Source organism: Eptesicus fuscus, chromosome 14 (assembly GCF_027574615.1).
Source record: "Eptesicus fuscus isolate TK198812 chromosome 14, DD_ASM_mEF_20220401, whole genome shotgun sequence".
NCBI classification, from domain to species: Eukaryota; Metazoa; Chordata; class Mammalia; order Chiroptera; family Vespertilionidae; genus Eptesicus; species Eptesicus fuscus.
In genome coordinates, this window is record NC_072486.1 from 80,326,716 (window position 1) to 80,340,045 (window position 13,330).

At 41.4% G+C, this 13,330-nt stretch overlaps 1 protein-coding gene and 1 long non-coding RNA gene across 2 annotated transcripts in view; both read left to right on the plus strand.

Annotated features, from left to right (window-relative positions):
- The first annotated feature begins 234 nt into the window (after positions 1 to 234).
- Positions 235 to 11,238, plus strand: LOC129151468 (uncharacterized). The gene is made up of 3 exons (XR_008558158.1): positions 235 to 461; positions 6,917 to 7,066; positions 11,117 to 11,238. It is a non-coding gene; the product is annotated as an uncharacterized LOC129151468 (long non-coding RNA).
- A 1,003-nt stretch (positions 11,239 to 12,241) lies between these two features.
- LOC114228041 (uncharacterized) overlaps positions 12,242 to 13,330 on the plus strand; it is a 118,052-nt gene continuing 116,963 nt past the window's right edge. The window contains exons 1-2 of the mRNA XM_054726066.1: positions 12,242 to 12,266; positions 12,357 to 12,464. Coding sequence (XP_054582041.1) covers positions 12,242 to 12,266; positions 12,357 to 12,464 — 133 coding nt within the window. The remainder of the gene's footprint in view (positions 12,267 to 12,356; positions 12,465 to 13,330) is intronic.

The following is a 13,330-nucleotide window of genomic DNA, read 5'->3' on the forward strand; positions in this document are numbered from 1 at the left end:
TAGATATCAAGTAAACAATTTAAAAAATTCAAGTTAATGGTAGTGTTTCCATTGGATAAAGGGATCACTCTGGCCAGTGTGTGTGGTGGCCCTGCAGTCCTGTGAATACTAGCTGGGTGCCTGGGGTGCAGTGATGTCATGCACAGGTCATAGAACACCACTGAAACCATGGCGATGACTAGCATCATAACTGCCCTGGTGGTGTCCTATTACTGGTCAGAACAGTGACTGTGAGAGGAGAGGTCTCTCAAGTGTCTTATTGTTGATAGTAATTTGTTTATATTGATTGTATTTGTTAATTTGATTCTTTGTCATCATCAACTGACACACTGAGAGCAGAGTTTGGGGGAGAAAGGTATCTGATTTAAGTGACTCTTTAAAGAGTTGAACCATGAAGCACAAAAAAAAGCAGAAACATCTGGAAGGCAAGTATTTCATCAAAACTGCAAGGATGTCAAGAGGTATGTGTTACACACATTCTCAGGGCATAGGGTAACCAGGTAATGTTTTCTAAAGAGAGAGAGAGAGAGAGAATTCCTAGTTTTGATGATGGAGGGAGAGAGTGAGCGAGTGAGGAAGGAAGAGGGAGGATGGATAGAGAGAGGAAGAGGAGCGAGGGGTGGGTAGGAGAGAGAAGAAGAGAGAGAATGAAGAGAAGGGGAGAAAGAAGAGAGAGGAGGGGAAGAGAGAGTGGGTGGTGGGAGGGAGGGAGGGAGAAAGACAGACAATGAGAGAGGAGAGGGATGTGTGCATGTTGAGGGCCCAGGGAGTTTGAGAGTAAACTCAGATGCCTGGGTCATTGTCACGTGATTTAGGACGTGTGCTACCTGTACCGTGTCCCTCTGGGTTACTCTGTTAGAGACATAGTGGTTGATTAGTATGATATTTCTTAGAAAATGTATTTTCCTGTATTTGATTTCTACCTAAAGGCATTGGTAAAGTGAATTTTGTTACTAGTTTTCTAATAGTATATTCTCCTGTTAATCAAGAAGTCTGGCTCTTAGAGGTGAGGAATAAATTGAGGGAAGGGGGGACTTTGAACACTTAAACTCATTGTGTAGGGATGAGAGTTTAATGTCAGATAGAAATTATTTATGCAGGGGAAAAATTTATTTGTTTTAGATTATGAAGATGTAAATGTGGGCCTCTTATGTGAAATGTAAGCAAACATGGAATATACACATGCAGCGCGCGCGCGCGCGCGCACGCACACACACACACACACACACACACACACACACAAATAAAACAACCATTAACAATGATGGTTAAATTAAGGAGAAAGTTTGGCTCTTTCTGAAAAATGGAAAACTGGAATATTTTGGTTACTATGGAGATTACAAGTAAACAAGTAACCAGTATATGGAAGAACCGTTGGTCAGGGGTGGGAGGGAGACGGATTGGAGCCAGCCCCAAAGTTCCAATGGCAGCTCACATTCCTCAAGAGAACTGGTATTTCCAACTTGTTTGGGATTTCTGCATCCTCTAGGGGACCTTTGGAAAAGGCTAACTTCATTTCACTTTCAAAAAATAATTGAACATATTTAGAGATGTTATTGAGCATAAACTATGAGACAAGCAAATGTACATTCACACCTTTTCACATATACACACACACACACATAGAATATAAATAAGCCAGGGAAAAATATATATTAATGTAACATAATTGCCCACTAATTATGTACCAGGCCCAGTTTTTGCCTCTCAAAAACACCTTATATCTCTATTTGGAGTAGATTAGGCTTTAGTGACTAAGACACAAATGAATCTATCTCTTGCTTATATGTCAAATCAGCATATAGGTGCAGGCTACTAGGGCAAGTCTCTTCCATGGGGTAATTCATGGACCTGAGCTGATGTAAACATTATTATTAACATGCAGCTTTCAAATAGGCCCAGGATATCAACATCCAAGTATCTAGGAAAGGGCGAGGCAGAGAGGGGCACATGGGAGGTTTGTATGGTGATGCCTGGAATTGGCACTTGTCATTTCCATTCATTTTCTATTGCCCAAACGTAATCACATGCTCAGAACTACCTTCAAGGGAAGCTGGTAAATATAACATAGTTGTATGTACAGGTAGGAAGGAGATAGCAGCCTCTGTTCCATTTAAAAATAACCTTCTTTGTGCAATCCCAGTCACCCATGATACTTATTTTTAAAAATATATATTTTATTGATTTTTTACAGAGAGGAAGGGAGAGGGATAGTTAGAAACATCGATGAAAAAGAAACATTGATCAGCTGCCTCTTGCACACCTCCTACTGGGGTTGTGCCCACAACCCATGTACATGCCCTTGACTGGAATTGAACCTGGGACCTTTCAGTCCACAGGCCAACCCTCTATCCACTGAGCCAAACCAATTAGGGCTCCCATGATACAAAATAAATATTGACACAATAAATATTGCTGTGCATTTAATATTTTCATAAGAATTGTATTACAATATTTGTGAAGGTGGAGGCAGTGTGTGGTCACTGAACTTGGCACATAGTAGACACTTTTATCATTATTATTATTAATTTTTATTGCTTTACATATTTTAACTTAACTTTATCATTTGTACTATTACAGATGTTGTCATTGCCCAATTCCCTTAAGTCTTGTCCACCTCCCCCCATACCCACTCCCTCTTTCCTGTGGCCATCAGAACACGGTTTTCTGTGTCTATAGACTATGCATTTGTGCTCTTTGGCTAATCCCTTTACCTTCTCTCATCCAATCTCTCCCCTCCTCTTTTCTGAGAAGTGTCAGTCTATTCTATGAGTCCATGCCTCAGTTTCTTATTTGTTTGTCAGTTTATTTTGTTCATTAGATACCACATATAAATGAGATAGTATGGTATTTGTCTTTCCTTAAATGGCTTATGTCATTTAGCACATTAATCTCCAGGTCCATCTATACTGTCATTAAAGGTAGGATTTCCTTCTTTTTAATAGCCGCATATATTGTATTGTGCAAATGTACCACATATTTTTTTTAATTCATCTGCTGATGTGAACTTGGGATGTTTCCAGATCTTGGCTATCCTACCTAATAAGAGAGTAATATGCAAATTGACCCTAACTCTGCTACACCCACAAGCCACGCCCACCAGCCAATCAGGAGCAAATATGCAAATAAACCCTACCAAGATGGCTACAGCCAGAGAGAGCAGGAGGGAGGCTTGGGTTTCCCCAGCAACAGAGGAAGCTAAGCTTTCTGCCTGCCCTTACCGACCTAATCCTCCACTCAGGGCTACAAAGTTTCAATTATAGAAGGTAAACAAATCCAAACAGAAATGGAGGCAGCTACTGAGCTGGAAAGAGCAGGAGGCAAGGGTTGCCCCCGGCAATGGAGGAAGCAAAGCTTCTGCAGCCCTGGCTGGCCTAGGCCTCTGCTCCAGGCTACAAAGTTTCAATTGTAGAAGATACATAAATCCCAGATACCAGGGTCTCTGCTTGGGTTGCCGGGGGGCGTGGATGGCCTTCAAACCACCACAGGCCCTTCACCCAGGCCACCCCACACCCCAAGGGAGCCCCCACCCTGATCCGGAACACGCTTCACAGAAAACCAGCTGACACCCCCCCCCCCCATGCACCAGGCCTCTCTCCTATCTAATAAAAGAGTAATATGCGGATTGACCATCACTCCAATACACAATATGGCTGCCCCCATGTGCTCAAAGATCCTGCCCCCATGTGGACACAAGATGGCCACCACAAGATGGCCAGCAGGGGAGGGAAGTTGGGAGGGACCAGGCCTGCAAGGGAGGGCAGTTGGAGGTGATCAAGCCTGCAGGGGAGGGCAGTTAGGGGTGACCAGGCCAGCAGAGGAGGAAAGTTGGGGGCAAACAGGCTGGCAGGGGAGCAGTTAGGCATCAATCAGGCTGGCAGGGGAGTGGTTAGGGGGTGATCAGGCTATAGGCAGAAATGGTTAGGGGCAATTAGGAAGGCAGGCAGGCGAGCAGTTGAGAGCCAGCAGTCGTGGATTGTGAGAGGGATGTCCGACTGCTTGTTTGGGCCTAAACAAGCAGTCGGACATCCCTTGAGGGGTCCCATATTGGAGAGGGTGCAGGTTGGGCTGAGGGACAGCCCCCTCTCCGTGCACGAATTTTGTGCACCGGGCCTCTAGTTGTAAATAATGCTGCAGTGAACAATAATGTGTTAGGGTGCCCTTTTCTACACATCCTCACCCGTACTGGTTGTTTGTTGATTTATTAATGGTTGTCATTATGGCAGGTATGAGATGATACCTCATTGTGATTTTTTTAAAATTGATTTTTAGACAAACAGAAAGAGAGAGAGAGAGAGAGAGAGAGAGAGAGAGAGAGAGAGAGAGAGAAAAGAAACATTGATAAACTGCCTGCTGCTTGAGCCCCAAACCAGCATGAAACCCCCCAACATGGGTATGTGTCCTAACCGGGAATCAAATCCAAACAACTGAGTCACACCAGCCAGGGCTCATTGTGGTGACTCTGTGCATTTCTCTGATGATTAGTGATGTTGAGCATTTTTTTATATGTCTATTGGCCATCTGTATGTCCTCTTTAGAAAAGTGTATATTCAGGAATTTTGCTTTTTTTAAATTGGGTGGTTCTTCTCCTGGTGTTGAGTTTTATAACTTCTTTATATGTTTTGGAAACTAAACCTTTTATGATGTATCTTTGACAGATACATTCTCCAATAGAGTGGGTTCTCTTCATTTTGCTGATGGTTTCTTTTGCTATGCAGAACCTTTGTGTTTGGTTAATGGGCAGATAAATAAACAAACATGGACCACACCTCTATAATTTTAAATTTTTCAGCAAAGCTGAATTTACTAGAAGATGCTTTGCAGCATAGAAATAAGGCAGTGGCTCTAACTGAGGGCCAGAAAGCATGGGCGCCTTCTTCTTCCTCTGATGACTTATCCTGCATCCCATCTAAGGACAAGCTAAATGGTGCTGTAAGGGGGACTACTGAATAGGATACAAAGGGAGGGTGGGATCTAGACAGAACTCCGAGCTGAGCTAAATGGTTCTACCCCTCAGTGGACACAGGCTGCACAGTACAAACCTCAGACGCTTCTGCATCTTCTTTAATGTAATCATCAGGGGAAGGAATATATTCCAAGGGAAAAACACTGAACAGGAATGGGACAAGTCCAAGGAGATCACTGGAGAACAGTGTTCTGTTTGAGGGTACAATGGGAGAGGGGCTAAGTGAAGAGAGTTTTAACTAGAGAAACATAGAAGAACGTGTCCCTATGAGCCAGACAAGGGCATGGCATGTCACCGGGAACATGTGAAAGCGCCAACAACTTACACACACCAAAAATGGCAGGATCCCCCCAAACTGAATTTTGGATGGAGCAGGGATATCCAGTTGAAGACCCCATCACATCCATATATTTTCATAGCCCATGCTTTCACATTCAGACCCCTTTGCACTCACTGTCCCATCATTCATTTCATTGAAACCATCCACATGCATCTGAATTCTCCACGCTCTCTACCATACAAAGAGTTGTAATTTATCTGACTCCTAACACACTAGATTGGTATCCCTGTTTTTCAATTTTAGGTAAACAGAAGTGCACAATATATACTTTGTGTCTAGTTCCTTTCCCTCTTCGTTATATTTGTGATATTCATCCATGCAGCATTTGACTTTAGTTTTTTCATTCTTGGTATCTGTATAGCATTGCATGAATATAATTTCTTCATTAATTGTACTTTCCTGAGCATTTTGGTTGCTTTGTGTCTGAATTACATGAAAAGGTGATGTTCTGGGCATTCGATTGCAAGTATTTTTCAGTTTGGACACATTTCTACTTGGTGAGTGCTGAAGAGCGGGACCACTGGGCCTAAGGTGCCATATTCTATCTTCATCCTTCAGAACTCAGTCCTTAATCCTTTCAACTTCTAAGGCAATCACATGTTACTGGCCTCCTAATTTACACACTCTGTTTTATACTCTTAGCCATCTTTTTTAAAGCAAAGGTATTCTTTCTCTTATACACCTTCATTTTCACATCTTCACATTCTTTAATTATGCCCTCACATTTTGCAATTCCACTAGTTTCAAAGAGAATATTCTCAGTAATAAAATTCCATATCTAAACCACATGATATGAAAAACACACAAATCCTTCATTATAGGAAATGCAATATACACACATAAATATGTGCTCAACTAACACACAAGGAGCACATATACCCTCCTTAGTCACACAAAGCCCAACCCATATTCAGATTTGCAAACGCCAAATCAATCACACATTAAACCTTAACCCAGTGTTAACCAACACATTATAAACTTAAACACCACACACATTACCTTCACCATAGCATTTTGCTACAAATATGAATAATACACATAGTATACACATTCATGAAACATGGTGATAATAATGAGAATTGGGGTTGGTTGATATTGAAACTAGGACAGTGATGTAATAATGTAAAATAATTTCTTCAAAAATAAAAATTCATCTTTTTGTATCTCTGTATAGGAACATCACTATAGGTAGCAATATATTGTAAATATATGGATACATGCAGAATGCTTCATGAAACTCACACCACATACTTCCAAATTGTACACTTTTTCATGAGGAAATTGGGTTGATACTCAACATTTAGTTCCTGCACACTGTCTTTCAGACATGATATTAAGTTGTTGATAATCCATATAGATCTCCAGAAATATCACATGCAAAATACCCAATCCAATTGACATCTACCAAAGATACCATATAATAACTATTTACTAATAGTTTGGAGTAAATGGAATTTTAAGTGTGATAGTCACTTTAATTTCTGTGAGAGCAAGTGTCATTTGAAGTGAGCATGCCTGACATGTAATAACCACTCAACATGTAGTTGTTGAATTGACACAGACCTCAGAAAATGCCTCATGTCAATGTTCTTCTTTATTCCATTGCCCAGGACCATGCAACACCCAAGAGGACACGCCTCAGCGTCAGTCACCTGTGGAGGCCGCAGCCTGTCGTCAGGCAGCAGGAGAAAGGCCTGACTTCTCTAAAGGTTTCATCGGTGTCTTCTCCCCATTGAAGCGTCCCCGTCTTGATAAGGATGGTAAGGAATACACAAAGATGGGATCTGAGCTTGGTCATGAGATGTAGCTCAATTCTTCAGGCTATTCTCTACTTAGTTCACTTTCCCCTCAAAATCAGGAAAGGGCTTCAGGGCAGAAGGACCAGTACTAATTCCTCTGCAGAGGGACAAGTAGGGAGTGTGCCTTCCAGAACTGGGCAAAGTCCTTCAGCATAAATCCCCACCAAACAGCTCTGGGACAGCTGTGGCTGAGGTAGAGGACCATGCCAAGAGGTATAAGAAAGTTTAATTAGAACCTAAGAATCAAATGAGTACAAACAAAGATTCTCACAAACTCACACTTCTGTCCTCTTTCATACCTAGTTAGGCTCCATGCTCCTTCTTTTCCCTAGTTCTCTCATATACACAGGCCTTCACTACTCATCTATCTTTCCCACTCTCTAGCAGAATTACCTAGATACACTCTTGTCTTCATTCCTTCAAACAATCATTTTCAGACTCACCCATTTACCCATTAATTCCATAAATAATCCACACAGGTAACCTAACATGCCCTGAAGGAAATGAAATTTCATCTGTTGTGTCTCTAACCATATGGCTCTTCAGTGACCAGGCCTTCAGTCCTTCATAGAGCTGAACATTCCGAGAGTGCACACACATGTCCTCTAACATGCTCCCTCTCAAAATCTCAAGTAAGAACAGGTACCACTCCTCCACATGTTCACATGTGCTGTCATACTACATAGCAAAGATGCACACCCTCAGTCACCATCCCCTTTTACAGACATGGAAAACACTCACAGATAAGTCCCAGAATATGCATACCACTCGGCAAAAGCTTGCACACAAACTACATTCTCATTCGCACATTGTTATACCATGTAATCACATCAAACAAAGTAACCCACACACGGGATTCTGAAATAAAATATGTACATGAACTTTCACTCCACATGCTCACATAGGTCATGGCCATCTTAACTCCTACCACCTTCACACACATCTTCTAGTTTTCTTATGTTTGAACATTTCTTTCTGAGCATTCCAACAATCACATGAAAATGTTGCCTGTCCTGGAACCTTTAACATGCCTGTATCCCAGTCAGCAAGGAAGCAGAGGAGCCCGGAGGAGCACAAAGGAGGATTATATGGTGATGCCTGGAAGTGGAACCTGTCATTTCCCTTCATTTCCTATTGCAGAATGTAACCTCATGGTCAGGACTACCTGCAAGGGAAGCTCATAAATACAACATAGTAGTATGTCCAGGTTGAAAGGGGACAGCAGTCTCTGTCCATTTTTAAAAACTCTTTGTGCAAACCCAGTCTCCCATGACATATATTGACACAATAAATATATCTGTGCATTTAATATTTTCATAGGAATCATATTACACTATCAATGAAGATGAAGGCCATGTGTGCTCACTGAACATGGCACATAGTAGACTCTCCTTGTTTGTTAAATGGACAGATAAATACACAAATAACAAACATCGACTACATCTCTATTATTTTTATTTAATTTCTCAGCAAAGCTGAACATACATATGAGAAGATGCTTCACAGCACACACAGAACAAGGTAGTGACCCTAACTCAAGGTCAGAAAGCATGCAAGGCCTCTTCTTCAGACAGTTTATCCTGCATCTCTTCTAAAGATGAGCTAAATGGTGCTGCTAAGGAGGGACTATCGAATAGGATGCAAAGGGAGGTTGGGATCTAGACAGAATCCAGGGTTGAGCTGAATAGTTCTGCCTATTAGTCAACACAAGGATGCCAAGGGCAAAACCAGGAATGCTTCTGCATCGTCTTCAATAGGTTCAACAGTGGAAACAATACATTCCAAGGGAAAACACCTTGGTGGCTGCGGTGACTGGCAGTGGCTGCAGCAGCAGGGTGATGGGGCTGGTGCCTTCCCCTGATCAACCCAGTTGCCTCCCACAAAGGGAGGCCAGACTGCGGCTTAGGCCCGCTCCCCGGGGGAGCGGGACTAAGCCATCAGTAGGACATCCCCTGAGGGCTCCCAGTATGTGAGAGGGGGCAGGTTGGGCTGAGGGATCCCCTACCCCCAGTGCATGAATTTCGTGCACCAGGCCCTTAGTTTCCTTATAATATTCCACAAGGATTGAAATTCTGTACCATGCAGAGAGTTATAATTTATCTGACTCCTAAGACCCTAGATTAGTATCCATGTTTTTGAATTTTATGGAAATAGAGAGGCACAATAATACTTTTTGTCTAGTTACTTTCACTCATTACTATATTTGTGTAATTTATCCATGTTATACCTGATGTTAATTTTGTTCCTTTTTGGGATATGTATATCATTCATGAATATTATTTCTTCATTGATTATACTTTTCTGATCATTCAGGTTGCTTTGACTTGGAACTACTTGAAAATGTGATGTTCATACATACAATTCCAAATTTTTCAATATGGACACAATTCTATGTGGTGAATGCTACAATTAGACTACTAGGCCATAGGGACCATATTCTATTTTAACCTCCTCAAAAGTCAGTCTTTCACATTTTACTGTCTAATGTAATTTCTTGTTACGGCATACTTAATCCTACATAATAAAGATTAATTAAGCTAATATGCAAATTATCATCATGCCCTCATGCCTTGTGCCAGGGTCGGGGGACCTGAGGCTGGGTCGGGGCACTGAGGCCTCACCCCCCAGCCTGGCAGGACTTGATGGGGTACTGAGGCTGCGCCCCCCACCCAGTGCCGGGCCAGGGGACCTGAGGCTGCGCCCCCCACCCGGTGCCTGGCCAGGGGACCTGAGGCTGCACCCCCCACCATGCGGGTCTTGACAGGGGTGGGGCCAGCCGGGTTTGGGTCTCGTGCAATTTCGAGGTGTGAACCGGTGCACGGGGACTTGACTCTGAGTCCCGAGGCATGCCCCAGACTCTGACAGGAGGGAGATTTTCATATACATTTTACTCATTTTCTTTAATCTCTGACACTTATATTATAGAGAAAGGGCAAATAGCAATATTAAAGTATTTCCTCTAATTAATTCCCTTTTAATGTGCACACATTTCATGTACTGGGCCACTAGTATTACAGAATATTCTCTGCCATTATTTTCAAAGCACAGGTATTCTTTCCTATACACCTTCATTTGCACATCCCCACATTCTATAATTATTCTCTCACATTTTGGAAATACACTAACTGCTCTATTCTCAAAGAGAATATTCTTAGTAATAACATTCCTTATCTAAACAACATAATATATAAAGCACATAATTAGTATAATAATACAATCTACACACATAAATATGTGCTGAACTCACACAGACACAAAAAGCACACATACCCTCCTCAGTCACACAAAGCTCATTCCGCATTTACATTTGCAACAACAAATTAATAACACAATATACCTCAACCCGGTTTTAACCAACACATTATAAACTTAAACACCAAGTACATTACATTTACCATGCATTTTGTTAAAAATTTGAATAATACTATAGCACACACAATCATGGGACATGATGATAATATTAAACAGTGAATTAAGGAGCAGTGAGCTTGGCTAAGATTGAAACAGACAGTGACATAAGAGTGAATAATTTCTTTAAAAATAAAAATTTATCCTTTTACAGCTCTGTCTGTATATCTATATCAGTATAGATAGCAATGTAAATATATGGATATTCATTAAGAACTTAATGAAAGTCACACTATATATCTCCTAAATGCACAATTTTTCATGAAGAAATTGAGTTGATATCCACCTTTTAATCCTTGCATACTGTCTTTCAGGCATGATTCAAAGTTGTTGGTAATCTATATAGATAGATCTCCAGAAATATCACATGCAAGATACCCAATCACACTGACATCCACCAAACACACCATTTAATAAGAGTTTACTTATCATTTGGAGTAAATATAATTTTAAATAGGAAAGTCACCTTAATTTCTGTGAGAACAAGTGTCAAGTGAAATGATCATGCCTGATATGTAATGTCCACTCAACATGTAGTTTTTGAATTGACAAAGACCCCAGAAAATGCCTCATCTAAGTGTTCTTTTTTATTCCATTTCCCAGGACGATACAACACCAAAGACGATGCACCTCAACCAAAGTCACCTGAGGAGACCCCATCCTGTGGTCAAGGAGCAAGAGAAAAGTCTGCGTTCTCTGAACCTTTCGTCTGTGTTTTCTCACCATCTAAGCGTCCCCGTCTTCATGAGGATGGTAAGGAATAAACAAAGGTGGGGTCTGAGCTTAATCAAGAGATGTAGCTCAATGCTCAGCCTACTCTCTACTTAGTTCATTTTCCCCTCAAAAACAGAAAAGGCTTCAGGGAAGGACTAGGGCTAAGGCTCCTGCAGAGGGACAAGTAGGCAGTGTGCCCTCAAGGACAGGGCAAGGTCGCTCAGCACAAATTTCCAAAATAGCAGGCCAGGGACAGCTTGAACTGAGGCAATAGACAGTGCTGACATGTGTGTGTGTGTGTGTGTGTGTGTGTGTGTGTGTGTGTGATATTTTACTTAGACCTTACCTTCAGAGAAGCACAAACTGAGATCCTCACACACTCACTCACACATCTGTCCTTCATACCAGGTAGGGCTCTGCATGTCCTGCTTTTCCCTTGTCCTCTCATATACACAGGCTTTCACTCTTTATCTGCCTTTCCCAGTCTCTAGCAGCATTACGGAGTATACGCTTACCTTCATTTCATCACATAATCATTATCAGATTCACCCATGCACACCCGAATTCCATAAATAATCCACATCCCCTCACAAAGATAACCTTTTTAGGTCAAAGTCTAATAAAGTTATATGCCCTGAAGAAAATTTACTTTCATCTGTTGCCTTTCTAATCTATATGGCACTTCAGATACCAGGCCTTCAGATCTTCACTGAACTCAACATTCTGAGATCTTAAACACACACCCCCTAATACTTTCAGTATCACGGTCTTAGAGTAAGAACAAGTACCAGTCCTGCACCATTCACATGTGTTGTCAGACCGCATTGCAAACATGCACACATTCATTTTCCATCCTCCTTACCAACATGGAAAACACTCACCATAAATATTCTAATACATACATACAATTCCAAAAATACTTGCATACAAAACTACATCCGCATTCCCACATTGTTATACCATGTAAACACCTCAAAGTATCCCACACACTGAATTCTGAAATATAATCTGTGCATGGACTTTCACTCCAATGAACGTGGTACATAGTAGACTCCTTGATTAATTGACAGATGAATACACAAATAACAATCATGGACTGCATAGCTATTATTTTTATTTAATTTCTCAGCAAAGCTGAATTCACGAGAAGATGCAGTGGTCCTAACTCAACACCAGAAAGCAGGGAAGGCCTCTTCTTCACAAAGCATCTCTTCTCAAGACAAGGGAAATGATGCTGGTAAGCAGGGACTATGGAGTAGGAAGCAAAGGTAGGTGGGATCTAGACAGAACCCGGAGTGGAGCTGAGCGTTCCTGCCCATTAATCAACAATAGGCTGCCCAGTACAAACCGATACTTCAATGATTCTGCATCTTCTCAGTGGGATCAGCATAGAAGCAATACTTTCCAAGGAAAAACATTGAAAACAGCTGGAGTGAGCCAAGGAGATCAGTGGAGAACAGTGTTCTATTTGAGGAAATAAAGGAAGAGGGCCTAAGGGGATAAGAGTTTGATCAGAGAAACATGGAAGAACATGTTCCTGTGAGCTGGTCAAGGGCATGTCATATTACCAGGAACCCGAGAAGCACTAACTTATCAAAGGCCCAATGTGGTAGGATCCTCAAGAACTGAACTTGACGTAGAGTGCAGAGATACCCAGGCAAAGACACCATCACATCCACATCTTTTCATAGCCAGTGTTTCCCATTCACATTCATCCCATGTAAGACCCCTTTGCTGTCACTGTCCCATCATTCATTTCCCTACAATCTTCCACATGCATCTAAATTTTCCATGCTGGATTTTTGTCCATACTATGCAAACAGGTCTAATTTCTCTGACTCCTAAGACCCTAGATTAGTATCCTTGTTTTTACATTTTATGGAAATAGAAGGGCACAATATATACTTTGTGTCTAGCTCCTATCACTAATTACTATATTTGTGGAATTTATCCATGTTGTGTATGACGTTAATTTTGTTCCTTTTTGGTACATGTATATCATTGCACGAATATTATGTTTTCATTGACTATAATTATCTCATCATTAGGGTTGCTTTCAGTCTGATCTGCTTGAAAAAGTGATGTTGTGGGTATTCTATTGCA